The sequence below is a fragment of the Balaenoptera musculus genome, chromosome 11 (genome assembly GCF_009873245.2).
Source record: "Balaenoptera musculus isolate JJ_BM4_2016_0621 chromosome 11, mBalMus1.pri.v3, whole genome shotgun sequence".
Classification (NCBI taxonomy): Eukaryota; Metazoa; Chordata; class Mammalia; order Artiodactyla; family Balaenopteridae; genus Balaenoptera; species Balaenoptera musculus.
This window is the reverse complement of record NC_045795.1, coordinates 38,104,421-38,125,500: the sequence shown is the minus strand read 5'-3', so window position 1 is coordinate 38,125,500 and position 21,080 is coordinate 38,104,421. Positions and strand designations below refer to the sequence as shown.

Sequence of the window (21,080 nt, the reverse complement as noted above, 5' to 3'; positions counted from 1 at the left end):
ACAAATAACATACAAGGGAACTCCCATAACGTTAATAGCTGATTTCTCAGCAGAAACTCTGCAAGCCAGAAGGGAGTGGCATGATATATTTAAAGTGATGAAAGGGAAGAACCTACAACCAAGATTACTCTACCCAGCAAGGATCTCATTCAGATTCTACAGAGAAATCAAAAGCTTTACAGACAAGCAAAAGCTAAGAGAATTCAGCATCACCAAACCAGCTCTACAACAAATGCTAAAGGAACTTCTGTAAGTGGGAAACACAAGAGAAGAAAAGGACCTACAAAAACAAACCCATAACAATTAAGAAAATGGTAATAGGAACACACATATCAATAATTACCTTAAATGTGAATGGATTAAATGCTCCAACCAAAAGACACAGGCTTGCTGAATGGATACAAAAACAAGACCCATGTATATGCTGTCTACAAGAGACCCACTTCAGACCTAGGGACACATACAGACTGAAAGTGAGGGGATGGAAAAAGATATTCCATGCAAATGGAAATCAGAAGAAAGCTGGAGTAGCAATACTCATATCAGATAAAATAGACTTTAAAATAAAGAATGTTACAAGAGACAAGGAAGGACACTACATAATGATCAAGGGATCAATCCAAGAAGAAGATATAACAATTATAACTATATATGCACCCAACATAGGAGCCACCTCAGTACATAAGGCAACTGCTAACAGCTATAAAAGAGGAAATCGACAGTAACACAATAATAGTGGGGGACTTTAACACCTCACTTACACCAATGGACAGATCATCCAGACAGAAAATTAATAAGGAAACACAAGCTTTAAATGACACAATAGACGAGATACATTTAATTGATTTAATTGATTTATAGGACATTCCATACAAAAATAGCAGATTACACTTTCTTCTCAAGTGTGCACGGAACATTCTCCAGGATAGATCACATCTTGGGTTACAAATCAAGCCTCAGTAAATTTAAGAAGATTGAAATCATATCAAGCATCTTTTCTGACCACAACGCTATGAGATTAGAAATCAATTACAGGGAAAAAAAACGTTAAAAACACAAACACATGGAGGCTAAACTATATGTTACTAAATAACCAAGAGATCACTGAAGAAATCAAAGAGGAAATCAATAAATACCTAGAGACAAATGACAATGAAAACACAATGATCCAAAACCTGTGGGATGCAGCAAAAGCAGTTCTAAGAGGGAAATTTATAGCAATACAAGCCTACCTCAAGAAACAAGAAAAATCTCAAATAAACAATCTAACCTTACACCTAAAGGAACTAGAGAAAGAAGAACAAACAAAACCCAAAGTTAGCAGAAGGAAAGAAATCATAAAGATCAGAGCAGAAATAAATGAAATAGAAACAAAGAAAACAATAGCAAAGATCAATACAACTGAAAGCTGGTTCTTTGAGAAGATAAACAAAATTGATAAACCTTTAGCCAGACTCATCAAAAAAAAGAGGGAGAGGACTCAAATCAATAAAATTAGAAATGAAAAAGGAGAGGTTACAACAGTCACCGCAGAAATACAAAGCATCATAAGAGACTACTAGTAGCAACTCTATGGCAGTAAAATGGACAACCTGGTAGAAATGGACAAATTGTAAGAAAGGTATAACCTTCCAAGACTGAACCAGGAAGAAATAGAAAATATGAACAGACCAATCACAAGTAATGAAATTGAAACTGTGATTAACAATCTTCCAACAAACAAAAGTCCAGGACCAGACGGCTTCACAGGTGAAGTCTATCAAACATTTAGAGAAGAGCTAACACCCATCCTTCTCAAACTCTTCCAAAAAACTGCAGAGGAAGGAACACTCCCAAACTCATTCTATGAGGCCACCATCACCCTGATACCAAAACCAGACAAAGATACTACAAAAAAAGAAAATTACAGACCAATATCACTGATGAATATAGATGCAAAAATACTCAACAAAATACTAGCAAATAGAATCCAACAACACATTAAAAGGATCATACACCATGATCAAGTGGGATTTATCCCAGGGGTGCAAGGATTCTACAATATATGCAAATCAATCAATGTGATACTCCATGTCAACAAATTGAAGAAGAAAAACCATATGATCATCTCAATAGATGCAGAAAAAGCTTCTGACAAAATTCAACACCCATTTATGATAAAAACTCACCAGAAAGTGGGCATAGAAGGAACCTACCTCAACATAATAAAGACTATATGTGACAAACCCACAGCAAATATCATTCTCAATGGTGAAAAACTGAAAGCATTTCCTCTAAGATCAGGAACAAGACAAGGATGTCCACTTTTGCCACTGTTATTCAACATGGTTTTGGAAGTCCTAGCCATGGCAATCAGAGAAGAAAAAGAAATAAAAGGAATACAAATTGGAAAAGAAGAAGTAAAACTGTCACTGTTTGCAGATGACATGACACTATACATAGAGAATCCTAAAGATGCCAACAGAAGACTTCTAGAGCTAATCAATGAATTTGGTAAAGTTGCAGGATACAAAATTAATGCACAGAAATCTCTTGCATTCCCATATACTAACAATGAAAGATCAGAAAGAGAAATTAAGGAAACAATCCCATTCACCATTGCAGCAAAAAGAATAAAATACCTAGGAATAAACCTACCTAGGGAGGTAAAAGACCTGTACTCAGAAAACTATAAGACACTGATGAAAGAAATCAAAGATGACAAAAACAGATGGAGAGATATAACATGTTCTTGGATTGGAAGAATCAATATTGTGAAAATGACTATACTACCCAAAGCAATCTACAGATTCAATGCAATCCCTATCAAATTACCAGTGGCATTTTTTTAACATATTATTTTTATTGATATTAGTATAGTATTTTTTTATAAATTTATTTTTATTTATTACTTTTGGCTGTGTTGGGTCTTCGTTGCTGCACGCAGTCTTTCTCTAGTTGCAGCGAGCAGGGACTACTCTTCATTGCAGTGTGTGGGCTTCTCTTGTTGCTGAGCACAGGCTCTAGAGCGCATGGGCTTCAGTAGATGTGGCGCATGGGCTCAGTAGTTGTGGCTCGTGGGCTCTAGAACACAAGCTCAGTAGTTGTGGTGCACAGGCTTAGTTGCTCCGCGGCATGTGGGATCTTCCCAGAGCAGGGCTCGAACCCATGTCCCCTGCATTGGCCAGCAGATTCTTAACCACTGCACCACCAGGAAAGCCCACCAGTGGCATTTTTTACAGAACTAGAACAAAAAATCTTAAAATTTGTATGGAGACACAAAAGACCCCGAATAGCCAAAGCAGTCTTGAGGGAAAAAAACGGAGCTGGAGGAATCAGACTCCCTGACTTCAGGCTATACTATAAAACTACAGTAATCAAGACAATATGGTACTGGCACAAAAACAGAAATATAGATCAATGGAACAGGATAGAAAGTCCAGAGATAAACCCACGCACCTATGGTCAACTAATCTATGACAAAGGAGGCAAGGATATACAGTGGAGAAAAGACAGTCTCTTCAATAAGTTGCTGGGAAAACTGGACAGCTACATGTAAAAGAATGAAATTAGAACACTCCCTAACACCATACACAAAAATAAACTCAAAATAGATTAGAGACCTAAATGTAAGACCAGACACTATAAAACTCTTAGAGGAAAACATAGGAAGAACTCTTTGACATAAATCACAGCAAGATCTTTTTTGATCCACCTCCTAGAGTAATGGAAATAAAACCAAAAATAAACACATGGGACCTAATGAAACTTAAAAGCTTTTGCAAAGCAAAGGAAACTACAAACAAGAAGAAAAGACAACCCTCAGAATGGGAGGAAATATTTGCAAACGAATCAATGGACAAAGGATTAATCTCCAAAATATATAAACAGCGCATACAGCTCAATATTAAAAAAACAAACAACCCAATCAAAAAATGGGCAGAAGACCTAAATAGACATTTCTCCAAAGAAGACATACAGATGGCCAAGAAGCACATGAAAAGCTGCTCAACGTCACTAATTATTAGAGAAATGCAAATCAAAACTACAATGAGGTGTCACCTCACACCAGTTAGAATGGGCATCATCAGAAAATCTACAAACAGCAAATGCTGGAGAGGGAGTGGAGAAAAGGGAACCCTCTTGCACTGTTGGTGGGAATGTAAATTGATACAGCCACTATGGAGAACAGTATGCAGAGTCCTTAAAAAACTGAAAATAGAATTACCATATGACCCAGCAATCCCACTACTGGGCATATACCCAGAGGAAACCATAATTCAAAAAGACACATGCACCCCAATGTTCATTGCAGCACTACTTACAATAGCCAGGTCATGGAAGCGACCTAAATGCCCATTGAGAGACGAATGGATAAAGAAGATGTGGTACATATATACAATGGAATATTACTCAGCCATAAAAAGGAATGAAATTGGGTCATTTGTAGAGACGTGGATGGATCTAGAGACTGTCATACACAGTGAAGTAAGTCAGAAAGAGAAAAATATTGTATATTAACGCATATATGTGGAATCTAGAAAAATGGTACAGATGAACCTGTTTGCAGGGCAGAAACAGAGACACAGATGTAGAGAATGAACGTGTGGACACCAAGGGGGGAAAGCGGTGGGGGGTGGGGGGGGATGGTGGGATTAATTTGGAGATTGGGATTGACATATAGACACTAATATGCATAAAATAGATAACTAGTAAGAACGTGCTGTATAAAAAAATAAATAAAATTCAAAAATTCAGAAGTAAATAAATAAAGAAGAGAGGTGTTTGCGGGGGTGGGGGGAGCTTTCAGCTGAAAATCGTTTCTGTTCCCACCCCTGCCACTGGCTTGGTGTTTGGCCTCTAACAAGCCTCTTCCCTCCTTGACCTAGTTTTTCTCACCTGTGGAGAAATTAGTTGGATGACAGCTTACTGAGTTTCCTCTGAGTTTGTGATGCCTCTGCGAGACCCCAGCCCCACAGGCACCTCCCTCTCACTCAGGCACCTAGTGATTTCGGGTCCTCAGCTGATGCAATTTTAATAGCTTTTCATCATTTCTTGAGGGAAAAGTGGGAAGGAGGGTGGTTTGTTGCAGAGACGGATCTCTCAGCACCTGGGAAGCCGGGACGCTCATTTCCCCTTTAGCTCCACTGATAACCCTCCACTTTCATCAGCAGGTGAGTGTGTGTGGCTTCTTCTTTCCAACTATGGTGCAAAATGTAGAATTTCTCCAAAAGAAATTTAACTTTAATGAGAGACTAGATCATAGGAGAGAGTAATTATCTAGACGGTATTCACGTGCCAGGTTAATTTTAAATCAGCTTTTAGGTCAGTCTGTCTTAATTATTCCATTAACTGTTTTCAACTAGCAATTTCAATAATTGTATTAGCACAATGCCTGTGTAGTGTAATTGTTTTTTGGATCCTGTTCATTGTGACCTCAGAGTCAGTGCCTGGGCTGTCTCCCTGGGCTGGTGTTAATGTGAGTGTGTGTGTGAGTATGAGTGTGTGCACACGCATGCTGGTGGGGGGGGGCCTTTCTCCTTATTTTATTTCTACGGTAGGACCTTGTGTGTTTATCTATTTTGCATATAGTAGTTTGTACCTGCTAATTCCAAACTCCTAATTTATCCCTCCCCACCTTTCCCCTTTGGTAACCGTAAGTTTGTTCTCTATGTCTCTGAGTCCGTTTCTTTTTATGTAGATAAGTTCATTTTGTCATATTTTAGATTCCACATATAAGTGATATCATATGGTATTTGTCTTTCTCTTTCTGACTTCTCTTAGTATGATAATCTCTAGGTCCACCCATGTTGCTGCAAATGGTATTATTTCATTCTTTTTTTATGGCTGAGTAATATTCCTTAGTAGATATGTACCACATCTTCTTTATCCACTCATCTGTCGATGGACATTTAGGTTGCTTCCATGTCTTGGCTATTGTTACTAGTGCTGCTGTGAACATTGGAGTACATGTGTCCTTTCGAATTAGAGTTTTCTCTGGATATATGCCCAGGAGTGGGATTGCTGGATCGTATGGCAACTCTATTTTTAGTTTTTTGAGGAACCTCCATGTTGTTCTCCATAGTCACTGATTGATTTAAAGCCAGCTCACCTGACTTAAAGGGCAGGGCTGACTGATTTAAAGTAGTGGGGTAGTCTAGGGAGGGGTGATTGCCCTGGGAGACTTTGAGAGAAAAATACCCCCTCTGTAGGGCACTTCATTGCACTTAGAGGGAGAGGAGTTATGAAATCAGGCTGCAGGTGCCCAAGGCGAGTGCAGCCCCCAGGGCTGGGGAGGGAGGTAGGAGAAAGGGCTGAGAGTTGGCATTAGAGAGGATGGCCACTAGAGGGCGCCAGAGCACCGGCAGAGCCACCCGCTGCTCCCCGACTGGACCTCCAGGCTGGGCAATAGGGTTGGAGATGGGGTTGGTGGAACCCCAAGGACGTGCCCAGAGAGGAGGGGTTGGTTACCGGGAGCTTCTGACTCTCCGGCCCAAATTGCCTCACCTCACAGAGGGAAGAGAGGTCTGCCTTCAGCATCCGATGGGGGCACTTCCCGCCTGGTCGCGTCGCCCAGTGGTTGGACAGCCTGAAAGGCTGTCTGCAGTCTGACTGCCCTTTGTTTCTCCAGAGGCAGAACTCTGGACCCAGAAATACCTGGCTTGACTCTTAGGCTTGCAGTTTTCAAGCTGCAGGCCTGTGTGGGTGTTGGCATCTGGAAAACGGGGCTGGTGGTTGTGAACATGGAGCATGTAAAAGCGGCATTTGGGTGGGTGGGCTGTGCTCATCCCTGTGCCCTTTCTCTCAAGAGTTCTCCCCAAACTTCCTTCTTCCCTTTCCATCTGAGCCTCTTCCTCCTGTCCCCACACCCCTGCTGGGGGGACCTGACCTAAAGCTGGGTCACGTGACTTAAAGGTGTCTGATTGATTTAAAGCCAAATCATGTGACTTAAAGGGTGTGACTTTGTTTTCTTCTGATTTTAAAAGAAACTGGACCATTTTCATGGGCCCCTAAAAGTATCAGGGGCCCTGGCACTGTGCCTGCTGCGATGAGTCAACCTGGCATTTCACTTTGTGTGGTGCTTCTCCTCCCCAGAGCTCTTTATCCCTCACAGGCCCCCAGCTGTGTAAGAGTGGAAGGAGCTCAGGGCTCATCAGGTCCAGCCTGACAGGTAAGAAAACTGAAGCAGAGGAGCAAAGCAACTGTCCGAGGCCACACCTTGACAGTGACAAGGACTAAGCCAACCTCTGACTGCCAGGTCCCAAAACAACACAAGAGAGAAAACTAGTTTTCATGTTAAAAAAAAAAAGATATGCATTATCACTCCCTCATTCATTCCACCACTGTCTATTGAGCACCAGCCATGTGCCAGGCACCGTGCCACTGCTGGTGACACGGCACAGAGTGAAGCTGGCAGGAGGGAGGGACCCCAGTAACCAATGACTATCTAATGACCATCCTGATCAGCGACACAGAGGGAAAGTGCACTGTGTTACAAACACAGAAAGCAGAGCAACGTAACCCAGCATGGGAGGAAGGAGAGGCTTCCGTTATTTATTTGGGGACCTAGGAAAGCATAATAAGAAAAAAAATGTCTGAATTGACCCAAAAATTATTAAAGGGGAAAAAAAGGAATAGAAGTGACAATTGGCCTTTGTGATATTACAAAGCTGCATAATCAAGATCTGACGATATTAACCTAAGATTGACAAGTATCACTGGAAAAGAGAAGGGACCCCATGTGTGTGTATGTGACATTAATTCAGTGGGAAAGGATAGCTAATTTAAGATATGATAAAACCACAACTGGCTCTCTACCTGGAAAAATCTCTATTTGGACCCTCACCTCCCACCAGTCACAGAAATCAATTCCAGATGGATTAAGACCTAATGAATTGAACAATAGAAACCCTAATAGAAGTGGAAGTAAGAAACCATATGCACTGAACAAGGGTAGCAGAGACTCAACCATGACAGGAAATGCAGAGACTGTAATAAAAGTGAAGCACACATTTGACTACATTAATTTTTGCATATGTGTCAAAAGATACCATAAAGAAAACTAAAAGAGGATGGATTTCGGGGAGGCACTTGTGATGCAGATTATAGATAAAATGCCTGTGATAGGTCAAGAGCATCTCTAAATTGATTTTTTTTAAGACAGAAAAACCTTACTAGCAATTCACAGTGCAGCAGAATTTCTCAGCCTCAGCACTATAGACACTTTGGATCTGACAGTCCCTTGCTGTGGGCGCTTTGTAAGATGTTTAGCAGCGTCCCTGGTGTCTACCCACTAGATGCCAGCAGCACCCCTCCCCCACTCACGAGTTGTGACGACCAAAAATGTCTGCAGACATTGCCACATGTCCCTGGGGAAGGAGAGAAAAACCGCTCAGTTGAGAAGCTCTGCAGTAGAGCAAATCCACTAATAAACATGTGGCAGGATGCCTCAATAGTCAGGGACAGGCACAGAGAAGAATGAGATGTAATTTTAATGATAATACCTACACCTGGCACTAATGCAAGGAAAAGGATGCATGGAGGATGGAAATAGGAATTTAGAGCCTCCAAGGGAGATCAGTCTGGTGATACACAAAGCTGTATGGTGTAAAACTCGGAGACTGCTTGATGGTGTCATGCAGGTGTCAGGGGCAGGCCTGCACAGCCAGCCAGGACTTCCAGGGACTCTGGGGACCAACTGCCAATTGCATTTTGTACATGGTTCCCTAATCCATGGTATTTGAGACTATCAGCCTGAAAATTCAAAACTACGATTCCTGAGTCAGAGGGGTCTGTTTTCCTGTGTTTGGCCAGAGGATGACGATGGATTCCACACCCCTCTGGCTGTTCTGCCTCCATGAAAACACAAAAACTACACTGAGAGGGAAAAACCTTGAATTTTGAAGACATGATCAACCACAGATGAGGTCCTGCTCCCAGGTCCAGAGAGATGGGCAGGGGACTTCCCAAGCTGTCTCTGAAGGACCCTGAGGTCACACACAGCCCACAGTAGCACCTGAAACTTTGAAGCCTGTCATCTTTCCGGAGTGTAATTTGGTTTTCCTTTCATTTCTTCGTGCTCACTCCTACCCTCACCTTTCATCCCCTTGCAGTCAGCTCCTCCAGTCCAGTGATAAATAAAAGGGACTTTTTTAGTCTGCAAATAATAAATGCTGAAGAGCATGTGGAGAAAAGGGAACCCTCGTACACTGTTGGTGGGAATGTAAATTGGTGCAGCCACTATGGAAAACAGTATGGAGATTCCTCAAAAAACTAAAAATAGAGTTGCCATATGATTCAGCAATCCCACTCGTGGGCATATACCCAGACAAAACTATAATTCAAAAAGATATATGCACCCCAATGTTCATAGCAGCACTAGTTACAATAGCAAAGACATGGAAGCAACCTAAATGTCCATTGACAGATGAATGGATAAAGAAGATGTGGTACATATCTACTAAAGAATATTACTCAGCCATAAAAAAGAATGAAATAATACCATTTGCAGCAACATGGGTGGACCCAGAGATTATCATACTAAGTGAAGTAAGCATTATTTACAATAGCCAAGATATGGAAGCAATCTATTTTGATTTTTTAAAAATTTATTTATTTATTTATTTATTTATTTTTGGCTGTGTTGGGTCTTTGTTTCTGTGCATGGGCTTCCTCTAGTTGTGGCGAGCGGGGGCCACTCCTCATCGCGGTGCGCGGGCCTTTCACTGTTGCGGCCTCTCTTGTTGCAGAGCACAGGCTCCAGACGCGCAGGCTCAGTAGTTGTGGCTCACGGGCCTAGTTGCTCCGCGGCATGTGGGATCTTCCCAGACCAGGGCTCGAACCCGTGTCCCCTGCATTGGCAGGCAGATTCTCAACCACTGCGCCACCAGGGAAGCCCTGGAAGCAATCTAAATGTCCATTGACAGATGAGTGCATAAAGAAGATGTGATACACACACACACACACACACACACACACACCACACAATGGGATATTACCCAGCCATTAAAAAGAATGAAATTTGCCTAGAGATTATCATACTATGTGAAGAAGTAAGTCAGAAAGAGAAAGACGAATACCATGTGACATCACTTATATGTGGAGTCTAAAATATGACACAAATGAACATATCTACGAAACAGAGTCACAGACATAGAGAACAGATTTGTGTTTGCAAGGGTGGGAGGTGGGGGAGGGATGGAGTGGGAGTTTGGGATTAGCGGATATAAACTAGTATATATAGGATGGATAAACAACACTGTCCTACTGTAGAGTACAGAGAACTACATTCAATATCCTGTGATAAACCATAATGGAAAAGAATATGAAAAAGAATAGATACATGTATATGTATAACTGAATCACTTTGCTGTACACCTGAAACTAATACAACATTGGTAATCAACTATACTTCAATATAAAATAAAAAGTTTAAAAAAATATGAAAAAGAATATATACATGTACAACTGAGTCACTTTGCTGTACAGCAGAAATTAAACACAACATTGTAAATCAACTATACTTCAATAAAATTTTTTAAAAAAAGAGAGACGTTTTTTGTTCCTTGCATCTTCAAAGAATATTAAGGTGAAAAGGCTTTCCCCATAGGACTTGAACCCCAGGATGGGCCAGGTTCCAAGCACCGGGTCAGCCACCAAAGTCTCCATCCAACCCAGCAGTGGGTCGAAGCCCCTCACACCAAATTGCTGTTCACTGGATCAGCCACCTAGCTCGGGGCCAAATCCCCAAGCTGGGGGTCTGGGTTCCAGCTCAGCCCCTTACCAGCCAAGTCACCTCATTTTAGCCACTCATTCTCTCTCAGCCTCAATTTCCCACTCTGGGAAATGGGATAATAACTCTCCCCCGCTGGGCTGTTTGGGGGGCAGTGTGCTGCAGAGGTTAGGCACCCAGGCCACATACTGTACAACCCAGCATTCCCACCCCCAAGTAAAGACCTAAGAGACGTGGTGAGTGCGTCCACTGAAAGACATGCACGTGAATGTCCACAGTGACTCTGTTCACAATAGAAAAGAACTGGAAACATCCCAACTATCCGTCAGCCAGAGAATGGACAGTCAAATCGTGATGTTTTCATGCAGTGGAATGCTGCCTGGCAATGAACCAAAATGTACAAATGACTTCGACTCATGACACATGAATGAAGCTCAAAGATGCTGCATTGGAGAAAGAAGGCAGATATAGAAATACCATCAAGAATAGACAGTGCTGGTACTTCCCTGGCGGTCCAGTGGTTACGACTCCGTGCTTCCACTGCAGTGGGGGCACGAGTTCAATCCCTGGTCAGGGAACTAAGATCCCGTTAAGCCACATGGCGTGGCCAAAGGAAAAAAAAAATCAGAATAGTGGTGGCCCTTGCAAGCAGAATTGACTGGAAAGAAGCGCAAGGGAACTTTCTGGGGTGTTGGAAATGGTCTAAATCTTGACCTACGTCATGGCTACGTGGGTGTATACATACATAAAACTTAGTGGAGCTGTACACTTAAAACCTGTCTACTGGACTGTATGTAAGTTACACATCAAAAAAAAAAAAAAAAGTAAAAGTAAAAACAAACAACAACAACAAAAACTACCAGTGATGGTGCCAGGCCAGCTGTAAACATTGAGACCTAAATGAGTCTGTCTCAATTTCCTCATCTCCAAAACGAGGACAATGACAAAAAATAGTACCAGCCACACAGGACCGTCATGAGGAGCCTACGAGTTAGTCAGTTTAAAGACCTGCGTCTGGCATGCGGTGTGTGCTTTCTGAGACAGATGGAGCTCTTGTTGTTGGTTGAGGGGAATGCATGTAAAGTGCTCGGCACTGCTCAGCACACCAAGGAGCTCAACCAGTGCTGGCAAGTGTTATCTAAGACTCCCCCAAGAAGTCTCCCTGACCTAGTGACGGATGAGCCTAACCAGGTCTCCCCTTACCAATCTAACCAAACCTCTGGGACCAGCAGAACAGCCCATGGCTTCTTCTCTTGGCAACAATCCACTGTATTTTCAGTTCCTTCACATCAACCATCTTTGTCTCTCAAGACTCCAGGCAGATATCACCTTACTCTCCCTGCCCTGGAGGCCTGCTCACTGGGGATTTTCAGCTTGACTGGCTCCCAGCTTCTGGACAGATATAAACAGAGGTCCCGGCTGCTTGCCCAGGACCCAGTGCGGGGGCTCGAGTGTCTCCCTGAAGAGTCAGCACTCCGTCCCCCTGGCTTCCAAAGCAGGGCTGGCTCTGGGGGCTCCCCCTTCCTCCCCTCCCCCCAAATGGCTCATTGCTGGGCTTCGCACTTCCTTCTGTACTCACTGCATCCACCACTAGGAGGGCAGCTAGCTCCACAGGGCACACACTTTGCCAGTCTCGGTCACTACTGTTTCTCCAGCACCTAGAGCAATGCCTGCCACATCGTGTAATAGATGCTCAGTAAATATAAATTGTCCAAATGAGTGAGATGACCAAATCAGTGTGGGGCTGTAAAGGCCTCTAGGCATTCTGACCAACCCCCTATGTGGACCCCAGATGGCCGTGACCAGGCCTCTCTTCCCACAGCATCCCTTTACTCTCTTGCTCAAGAAACTAACGTAACTTCTAACTATCAGCTCCATCAAGTCACAACCCCTCTGTCTTGGTTTCAAGACTCCCTCAAGCTGCCCCTCACCCAATCAAAACTACTTCTCACTACTCTTCACCACATCTCTGCAGTTTACTAGGTTGAGTGACCTCCAGGAGCAAAAAATGCTGGACTAATCTTTAGCAACCAAATCAGAACTAACAGCCGGCTTGTACCTACCTATCAGGGTCCCCAGGAAGAATGCAGATAACAATGTAAAGTGCTCGGCTGGCCCCCTAAAAATGGGAGCTGTCATCATCTGATGCTGGAGGCTCTTGCTCCGATTGAGTGACAGCTGTAGGGCCTGTGGGACATAGGTTCAAATCCCAGCTCCACCGTTTTACTGGTGGGTGACTATGGACAAGATAATTCACCTCACAGGCCAGTTTTCACATCTGTAAGGTGGGGATAATAAAAGAGCCTACATCCCAGACCTATGGAGGAATTTAATTAGACAGCATATACAATATGCCCAGCACGATACCTGGTCAAGAGTAAAAACTCAACAAACGGCCTTTGTTATGATTATCAGCATCCTCTTTGGGGAGCCTACCTGGAAACAGGGACTAGCTTGTTTCTCTGCCATGATGACTGCTTTAGCACTACCATTGTCCTAAGTTTCTTGCCTGTCACGGTCTATTCAGAGTCCCCTCCAATCCATCACCTCATTGCTTACCCTGGTTGTCTTGGCTGATATTGCTTTTCTTGGTCTTCACACTCAGTTTTATGGTCGTCACCAGCAGGGCCAGCACACACAGTTGTGTAGTGACCTGCACAAGGGCACCATCTGTGGGGAGGCCGGGGACAGTGGGGAGGCTTGGCTTGGCTTCTTCCCAAAGGAAAGGTCATTTCCATTTGCACAAAAATGCACACGGTCTAGCCCAGCCCCTGAGTTTAGGGAAGAGGAAGCTCTTTGTCCTCAAATGGTTAGTTTGGGGAATCTTCCTTCTGTTTGTTGCTTGATACGTTCCTTTCGTTTTCAGGTGATGACATCACTGTCAATACTCACAGCGTCCAGAACATTCACTTCTAGTCCCCATTCCTCCCCACTCCACCCCGCCTCTCTCACCTCGCCTGCCTCCATCTAACTTACTGTTTCTAACATGCCATGATGTAGGACAGTGATTCTCAAACCATTCTGACCTCAACCCGCAGTAAAAATGACATTTTATGTCATGACCCACACAGCCATGTATACATAAAGAGCCAAAACAAAGTATTCATGAAATCACTGCTACCTTTACTCTTTATGACGTACTCTGATATATTCTATTTCTTTTCTTTTCTTTCTTTTTTTTTTTTTGGCTGTGCCACACGGCTTGTGGGATCTTAGTTCCCCCACCAGGGACTGAACCCAGGCCCTCGGCAGTGAGAGTATGGATTCCTAACCACTGAACCCTCATTTTTTATTATTATTTTTTTAATGGTGTTTTAAAAAATATTTATTTATTTATTTATTTGGCTACATCAGGTCTTAACTACGGCATGTGGGATCTTCATTGCGGCATGAAGGATTTTTCATTGCAGCGCACGGGCTCTTCATTGCGGCACACGGGCTTCCCTCTAGTTCTGGCGTGCGTGGGCTCTAGAGGGCCCATGGGCTCAGTAGTTACGGCATGCAGGCTCTCTAGTTGTGGTGCACGGGCTCCAGAGCATGTGGGCTCAGGAGTTGCGGTGCGCGGGGCTCTCTAGTTGTGGAGCTCAGGCTCTAGAGTGCGCAGGCTTAGTTGCCCTGCAGCATGTGGGATCTTACTTCCCTGACCAGGGATCGAACCCACGTCCCCTGCATTGGGAGGTGGATTCTTAACCACTGGACCACCAGGGAAGTCCCTCCCTCATTTTTTATTTATTTATTTATTTATTAATTATTTTTTTTAAGGAATTCCTTTATTTTTATTATTTATTTATTTATTTATTTTAAGCTGTGTTGGGTCTTCATTTCTGTACAAGGGCTTTCTCTAGTTGTGGCAAGCGGGGGCCACTCTTCATTGCGGTGCGCGGGCCTCTCACTATCGCAGCCTCTCTTGTTGCAGAGCACAGGCTCCAGACACGCAGGCTCAGTAATTGTGGCTCACGGGCCCAGTTGCTCCGCGGCATGTGGGATCTTCCCAGACCAGGGCTCGAACCCGCGTCCCCTGCACTGGCAGGCAGACTCTCAACCACTGCGCCACCAGGGAAGCCCCCCCCCCTCATTTTTAAAAAATACATATCTTGACCCACCAAATTGATTTCACCTCCACAGAGAGACTGAAAATCGCCGTTGGGACAGCTGCCTAAAGTGAGATCCTTAGATGCATTTCCAGCAGCCACAGCATCACCCAGGAGTTTATTAGAGATGCAGAATCTCAGGCCCCACCCAGACCTACTGAATCAGAATCTGCATTTCCACAGAGCTTCCAGGGCATTCATGTGCACATGAAAATTTGAGATGCCCTGGTCTAAGATACAGGGAAGCCACGCCTGCCAGAATGGTATCTATTAAAATAAGTACCTGGGGACTCTGTTATCTGTGAAGGATGTGAACTTGAGCAGGGGCACAAAAAATCTGCTGGAGCTCCCCAAGGGCCCTTTCCCCTATTGTACACCACCAGGGAGTTGCCGAGAGGTGCCTTTCCCCTGCCTGTGACATCTGAAAGTCAGAGGTGGCTCTGTATGTCTTTTCCTGTGGTTTAGTCACAACTAGGAGCTTCAAAAGCCAATTTCAAGACACAAAGATGACTCAATCCCTCTACATCCAACAGTGGGAAGTTCACAGATTTTTCCAGGAATAAGCTCCTGGAAAATGAAGAGACTCAGGACCAAGAATTAAGAGTCCTCTAAGGTTCTCCTCAGCAGCAGCACTCAGGGTCTTCAGGTCTGACCCGAAGTCCTGTTTTCCTCATCACCACAGCTTGAGCCAGGAATGGAGCCCAAATCCTATCCTCTATGTAAGTGTTGCCAAACATCTCCTTAGAGCATTCCTGAGCCCCAAGCTACTGGTCAGTCTTGGCATTTGGACAAAATGAAGTCACAGAGTTTCCTTACAGAGCTCCCTGCCCCTCTCCGCAAATCACACCGCCGCTTCCCTCTGCTGCTCTGAGGTACCAGGGCATTCTTCACGCTCCGGGGTTCTCTCATGTCTGTGAGTTCCCACTTCTCTCTAACCCTGAAAAGATTGGCTCTGTTCCCCATTAAAAGAATGCCAGTCATTTGGGGGCAACAGTGTCATCCCAAGGCCTGTGAAGTCATACACCACATTCTGCTCAGTCCTGTCAGCAGCTCAAAAAGCAGGTTGTGTCCAGGAAATCTGAAGGGTGTGAAAATATAAAGCAGTGTTCCAGCCCCTGGTGCAACCAAGCAGAAAGTGAATTGGATGCTTCACAACCCAGGTTAGACGTGCCTGCCCCTAGACCCCCACCCAGATTAAAGACCCCACTGGTGGTCAGCTAGCTGCCTGTCCTATGATTTCCACAGCTTAGCAAGTGCATGTGAAAATCTCTTAGAAGATTATCTGCAGAACCAAGGTTTGACCTCAGCATGGAAACCTGTGTGATCTTGAGCTTGTCATTTAGCTTTTCCACCTCTCAGCTCTACCACATAAATACATTAATCTACAGCCTGCTCCATAGTTATGAGTTTCCTTGGGCAAGAGCATTACTTAGGAAAATGAAATGAAAGGATATAGCCAATATGTTTCCTGTGGTTATCTTTGACTGTATTTGATTGTTCTATGTATTCTTATGCCTCTCTGTCATTTCCCTATTTTTGACAATAAGCATGTGCTACTTTTGTAACAACAAAAATTAAATATAGGGCATCCCTGGTGGCGCAGTGGTTAAGAATCTGCCTGCCAATGCAGGGGACACGGGTTCGTGCCCCGGTCTGGGAAGATCCCACATGCCTCAGAGCGGCTAGGCCCGTGAGCCACAACTACTGAGCCTGCGCGTCTGGAGCCTGTGCTCCGCAACGGGAGAGGCCGTGACAGTGAGAGGCCCGCGCACCGCGCCGAAGAGTGGCCCCCGCTCGCCGCAACTGGAGAAAGCCCTCGCACAGAAACGAAGACCCCACACAGTCAAAATAAATAAATTAATTAATTTAAATTAAAAAAAAAGGTTGAGATGAGTTCTTGAGTGAAATACCTCACTTAGTTGCACAAATCTCCACACAAAGCTCAGTGTAACATTTCCTTAATTAAAAAAAAAAAATTAAATATAATTATTTGGGGATTCCCTGGTGGCGCAGTGGTTAGGAATCCGCCTGCCAGTGCAGGGGACACGAGTTCGTGCCCTGGTCCGGGAAGATCCCACATGCCGCGGAGCAACTAAGCCCGTGCGCCACAACTATTGAGCCTGCGCTCTAGAGCCTGCAAGCCACAACTACTGAAGTCCACGCGCCTAGAGCCCATGCTCCACAGCAAGAGAAGCCACCACAATGAGAAGCCCGCGCACCTCAAGGAAGAGTAGCCCCCGTTCACCGCAACTAGAGAAAGCCCGCGCGCAGCAACAAAGACCCAACTCAGCCAAAAATAAATAAATACATTTTTTAAAAAAAAGAATAAATTTATTTTAAAAATAAATAAATATAATTATTTGAAAGAGGGTTCTACGTACATACAACTGTTCACTGGTTAGACCCGTCTGACTTCCTCACTGGCAACGTCCTCAACTCTTTGTCCTTAGGCTGGAAAGGACCTAATAGCTCATCCAGTCCCAGTCCTCATCTTACCAACCAGGAGACTGCCTGTCCTCAAGCTTGGCCATGTCAGCTGTATTCCCCGCAGGAGAATTCACATTGACCTCCTCTGACTTCCTCACCAAGGAAAGGTTAAAGAAAACCTAGCAAAGAGACTTCCCTGGCGGTCCAGTGGTTAGGATTCTGCACTTTCACTGCCATGGCCCCGGATTCAATCCCTGGTCGAACTAAGATCCCACAAGCTGCCTGGCGCAGCCAAAAAAAAAACAGCAAAGAAATAGCAAATGGGGATTTCCCTGGTGGCGCGGTGGTTAAGACTCAGAGCTCCCAATGCAGGGGGCCCGGGGTTCAATCCCTGGTCAGGGAACTAGATCCCACATGCATGCCGCAACTAAGAGTTCGCATGCCACAACTAAGGAGCCCACGTGCCGCAACTAAGGAGCTGGCAAGCTGCAACTGAGGAGCCCACCTGCCGCAACTAAGACCCGGCACAACCAAATAAATAAAGATTTTTTTAAAAAAGAAAGAAATAGCAAATGGGGGGAAGGCAAGTCCTTGGATAAGAAGTTTATGCATCACATTTACATTCTGTAAAAACATCAGCCTTTCTCCTCCCCTCTCTCACGCAGTCTTCCCAGCAGCTTGTAGATTTCCCCCCTCACCCAGCAGATTCACTCGAGCTTCCCATCTGGCTTGGGCCTAGGTGTCTGGGGGTGGTGTGGCTGCCTCGGGATTCATAGGAGAATCAACTCCCCCCTAGAGAGAGGGAAAACCAGGGCAGTCAAAGACAAGCATCTTGGTGAAGGCTCAGTCATCCTTAAATATATTAAGAATTTTTTTCAAAGGGGAGGAGTGTCCATCTCTGTGTCTACCTTACAGGTAGGAACCACATATGTCTTCAGCTTGGTGCCATCAACATTTTGTACACCAGCGGTCCCCAATCTTTTTGGCACCAGGGACAGGTTTCATGGAAGACAATTTTTCCACAGACCAGCAGGGGTGGGGGAGGATGGTTTCGGGATGATTCAAGCACATTACATTTATTGTGCACTTTATTTCTATTATTAATACATTGTAATATATAATGAAATAATTATACAACTCACCATAATGTAGAATCAGTGGGAGCCCTGAGCTTGTTTTCACTTGCCACTCACTGATAGGGTTTTGATATGAGTGTGCAAGCAATTGACTTATTATGGTCTCTGTGCAGTCAAACCTCTCTGCTAATGATAGTCTGTATTTGCAGCTGCTCCCCAGCGCTAGCATCACTGCCTCAGCTCCACCTCAGATCATCAGGCATTAGATTCTCATAAGGAGCGCGCAACCTAGATCCCTTGCATGCACAGTCCACAGTAGGGTTCACGCTCCTCTGAGAATCTAATGCCGCCGCTGATCTGACAGGAGGAGGAGCTCAGGCGGTAATGTGAGCGATGGGGAGTGGCTGTAAATACAGATGAAGCTTCCCTCACTCGACCGCTGATCACCTCCTGCTGTGCAGCCTGGTTCCTAATGGTCCATGGACCGGTACTGGTCCATGGCCCGGGGGTTGGGGACCCCTGTTGTACCCAGTGGACACTCAGTAAATTTCATCTTTCCAATTCAAGCTTTTCATGCCTCTGCCTAATCCTACCAGAAGGCTCCCCTGACAATACTTGACTTGTAAGCTGGAAATCTGAGAGCCCAGGAACCTTGGTGAAGACACAGGGAACCTGAGAGACCAGGATAAAAAGACCTTCAACCAGAAACATATAAAAAAGCAAATGCTATTTTCAAAAGAGAGAAAGAAAGGATGAACTTCTGAATCCCAAGGTCCCACCAAGAGAAGTCTTTATCTTTACAGTGTTACAGTCATCTTGGCCCCTAGAGGTGATTTGGCTCAGCCATCAGAATGAGGGGATGAAAAAGTGACAGAATTTTGTAGAAACAGGGGGCTTCTTGGGGCTCATGCCCCGCCACAGGCTGCCACATCGTGAAAAGTAAGAGTGAAACCAGGGACTTCCCTGGTGGCGCAGTGGTTAAGAAGCCTCCTGCCAATGCAGGGGATACGGGTTCGAGCCCTGGTCCAGGAAGACCCCACATGCCGTGGAGCAACTAAGCCCATGCACCACAACTACTGAGCCAGTGCTCTAGAGCCTGCGAGCCACAACTATTGAAGCCCACGCACCTAGAGCCCGTGCTCCGCAACAAGAGAAGCCACTGCAGTGAGAAGCCCATGCACCACAACGAAGAGTAGCCCCCGCTCACCGCAACTAGAGAAAGCCGGCATGCAGCAATGAAGATCCAATGCCTCCAAAAATTAATTAATTAATTAAAAAAAAAAAAACCCAATCCCAGCAAGTCATTTTCTCACTCTGGGATCTCCAAGAGCATTATGTTCATCCCTTGGTGTCTGAGGAGGAAAATGTGCAGTGAAAGACTGTAATCTGGAGCCAGCAGAGCAAACTCAAGAAGCCGTGGCCACCGCAGAAGAGGATTCGACACCTTTGGGGATACTTCTCACTGCATTTCTTGTCTGCTCCCCCCGCCGCCCCACTTCGTGCTGTACCCAGGTAACCCTGCCTCAGAGGTTGCCACCTGGCAGAGGGGGCTTGCCAAGCTAGAGAAGGGGTTCAAGGCCTAGACTCACCTGGGACTTGCAGGGAGCTCCTTGTCTGCTCCTCTGCCCTCTTCCAAGTGTGAGGCATGGGGAATTCCAGACTGTGACTGCCTGGGAAATGCCAGCCAGGGAGCTGCAGAAAGATAGAGCTCAAGGTTCCGCACGAAGGCAAGGAAAACGTCTGATTTAAAAAAAAAAAAAAATGGATGTGGATATGGATCTTGGAGAGAGAGAAGTGGAGAAGGGCCTTGGAGGTGGGAAGGGGGCCCAGCCCTGGGGGCTTCTGAGGCTCCTAGGGAAATATGTCAAATGGAGAGGGACTGCTAAGGAGAGGAGCCCCTGCGTAGTTGCATCTGCCAGCTGTGAGGGTCTGGCTTGTGCAGGAACTACATCTGATTGGTGTAGAGGTGAGAAGGAGGGAGGAGGAGCAGTATATGACACAGGGGTTTCGAAGGGAGAGAGTGAGAGGCTGGAGGTGAGTGAGGTGGAGGAGAGTGAGAGGCGGTGAGGGATGGGTGAGGTTTGGGAGTGTGCTGGAAAGTGAGATTCCAGCCAGGCAGAAGGTCTGATAAAATGGGTATGGAAATTGAGGTGGTGGAGAAGAGGCAGAGGGCAGGTGGCTCTGTGTGCACACTGCGTGGTTCAGCCGCCAGGCTCTTACCTGCATTACAGGTGGAGGTGAGGGAGCCACCCGGCTGTCCATCGTGAGTGCACCGGTGGCCGCAGCTGCTGGACCCTAGGCCAGCGCTCTCAGGCCCTCCTTCCCCAAACCCCTAACTTGGCCCCCAAAACTGGAAGGTCTCATGGGATGGAATCTCAAATAACGCCGGGTGCTGTGCGCTCAGGTTCCCTGGGCGAGCAGGTGTGCAGGGTGCTGTGGTAGTTGCTGTCCTTCCAGGAAATGAAAACGAAAGAGCGGGATCCAGCTTCCACTCCCATCCTGGCCGGCTCGGGGGAGCACAGGGGCTGGCCCCTGCGGGACCGGAGACCAGGGCGCCGTGGGCTCACCCACTGGGAGGCGTCGGTCCTGCTCGCATCCTTTTGCAGACGGACAGCCCCTCGGGCATCCTGGCACTGGCTCCCAGGGGGACAGAGGTGGGATCCTGGGGGATCTAGAGAGCTGAGGGAACCCCTGGTCCTGGGCTCGTGACAGCGACAGACCAACTTCATGGCACCAACTTCCTTTTCATCTCTGCAGATGGATAGGAGGGGGCCT

General features: G+C 45.5%; 1 protein-coding gene across 1 annotated transcript in view; it reads right to left on the bottom strand.

Annotated features, from left to right (window-relative positions):
• Positions 1 to 20,567, bottom strand: part of ETV7 (ETS variant transcription factor 7) — a 42,387-nt gene extending 21,820 nt beyond the window's left edge. The window contains 3 exon segments of the mRNA XM_036870152.1: positions 17,891 to 17,915; positions 17,917 to 18,021; positions 20,526 to 20,567. Coding sequence (XP_036726047.1) covers positions 17,891 to 17,915; positions 17,917 to 18,021; positions 20,526 to 20,567 — 172 coding nt within the window.
• Positions 20,568 to 21,080: the final 513 nt, after the last annotated feature.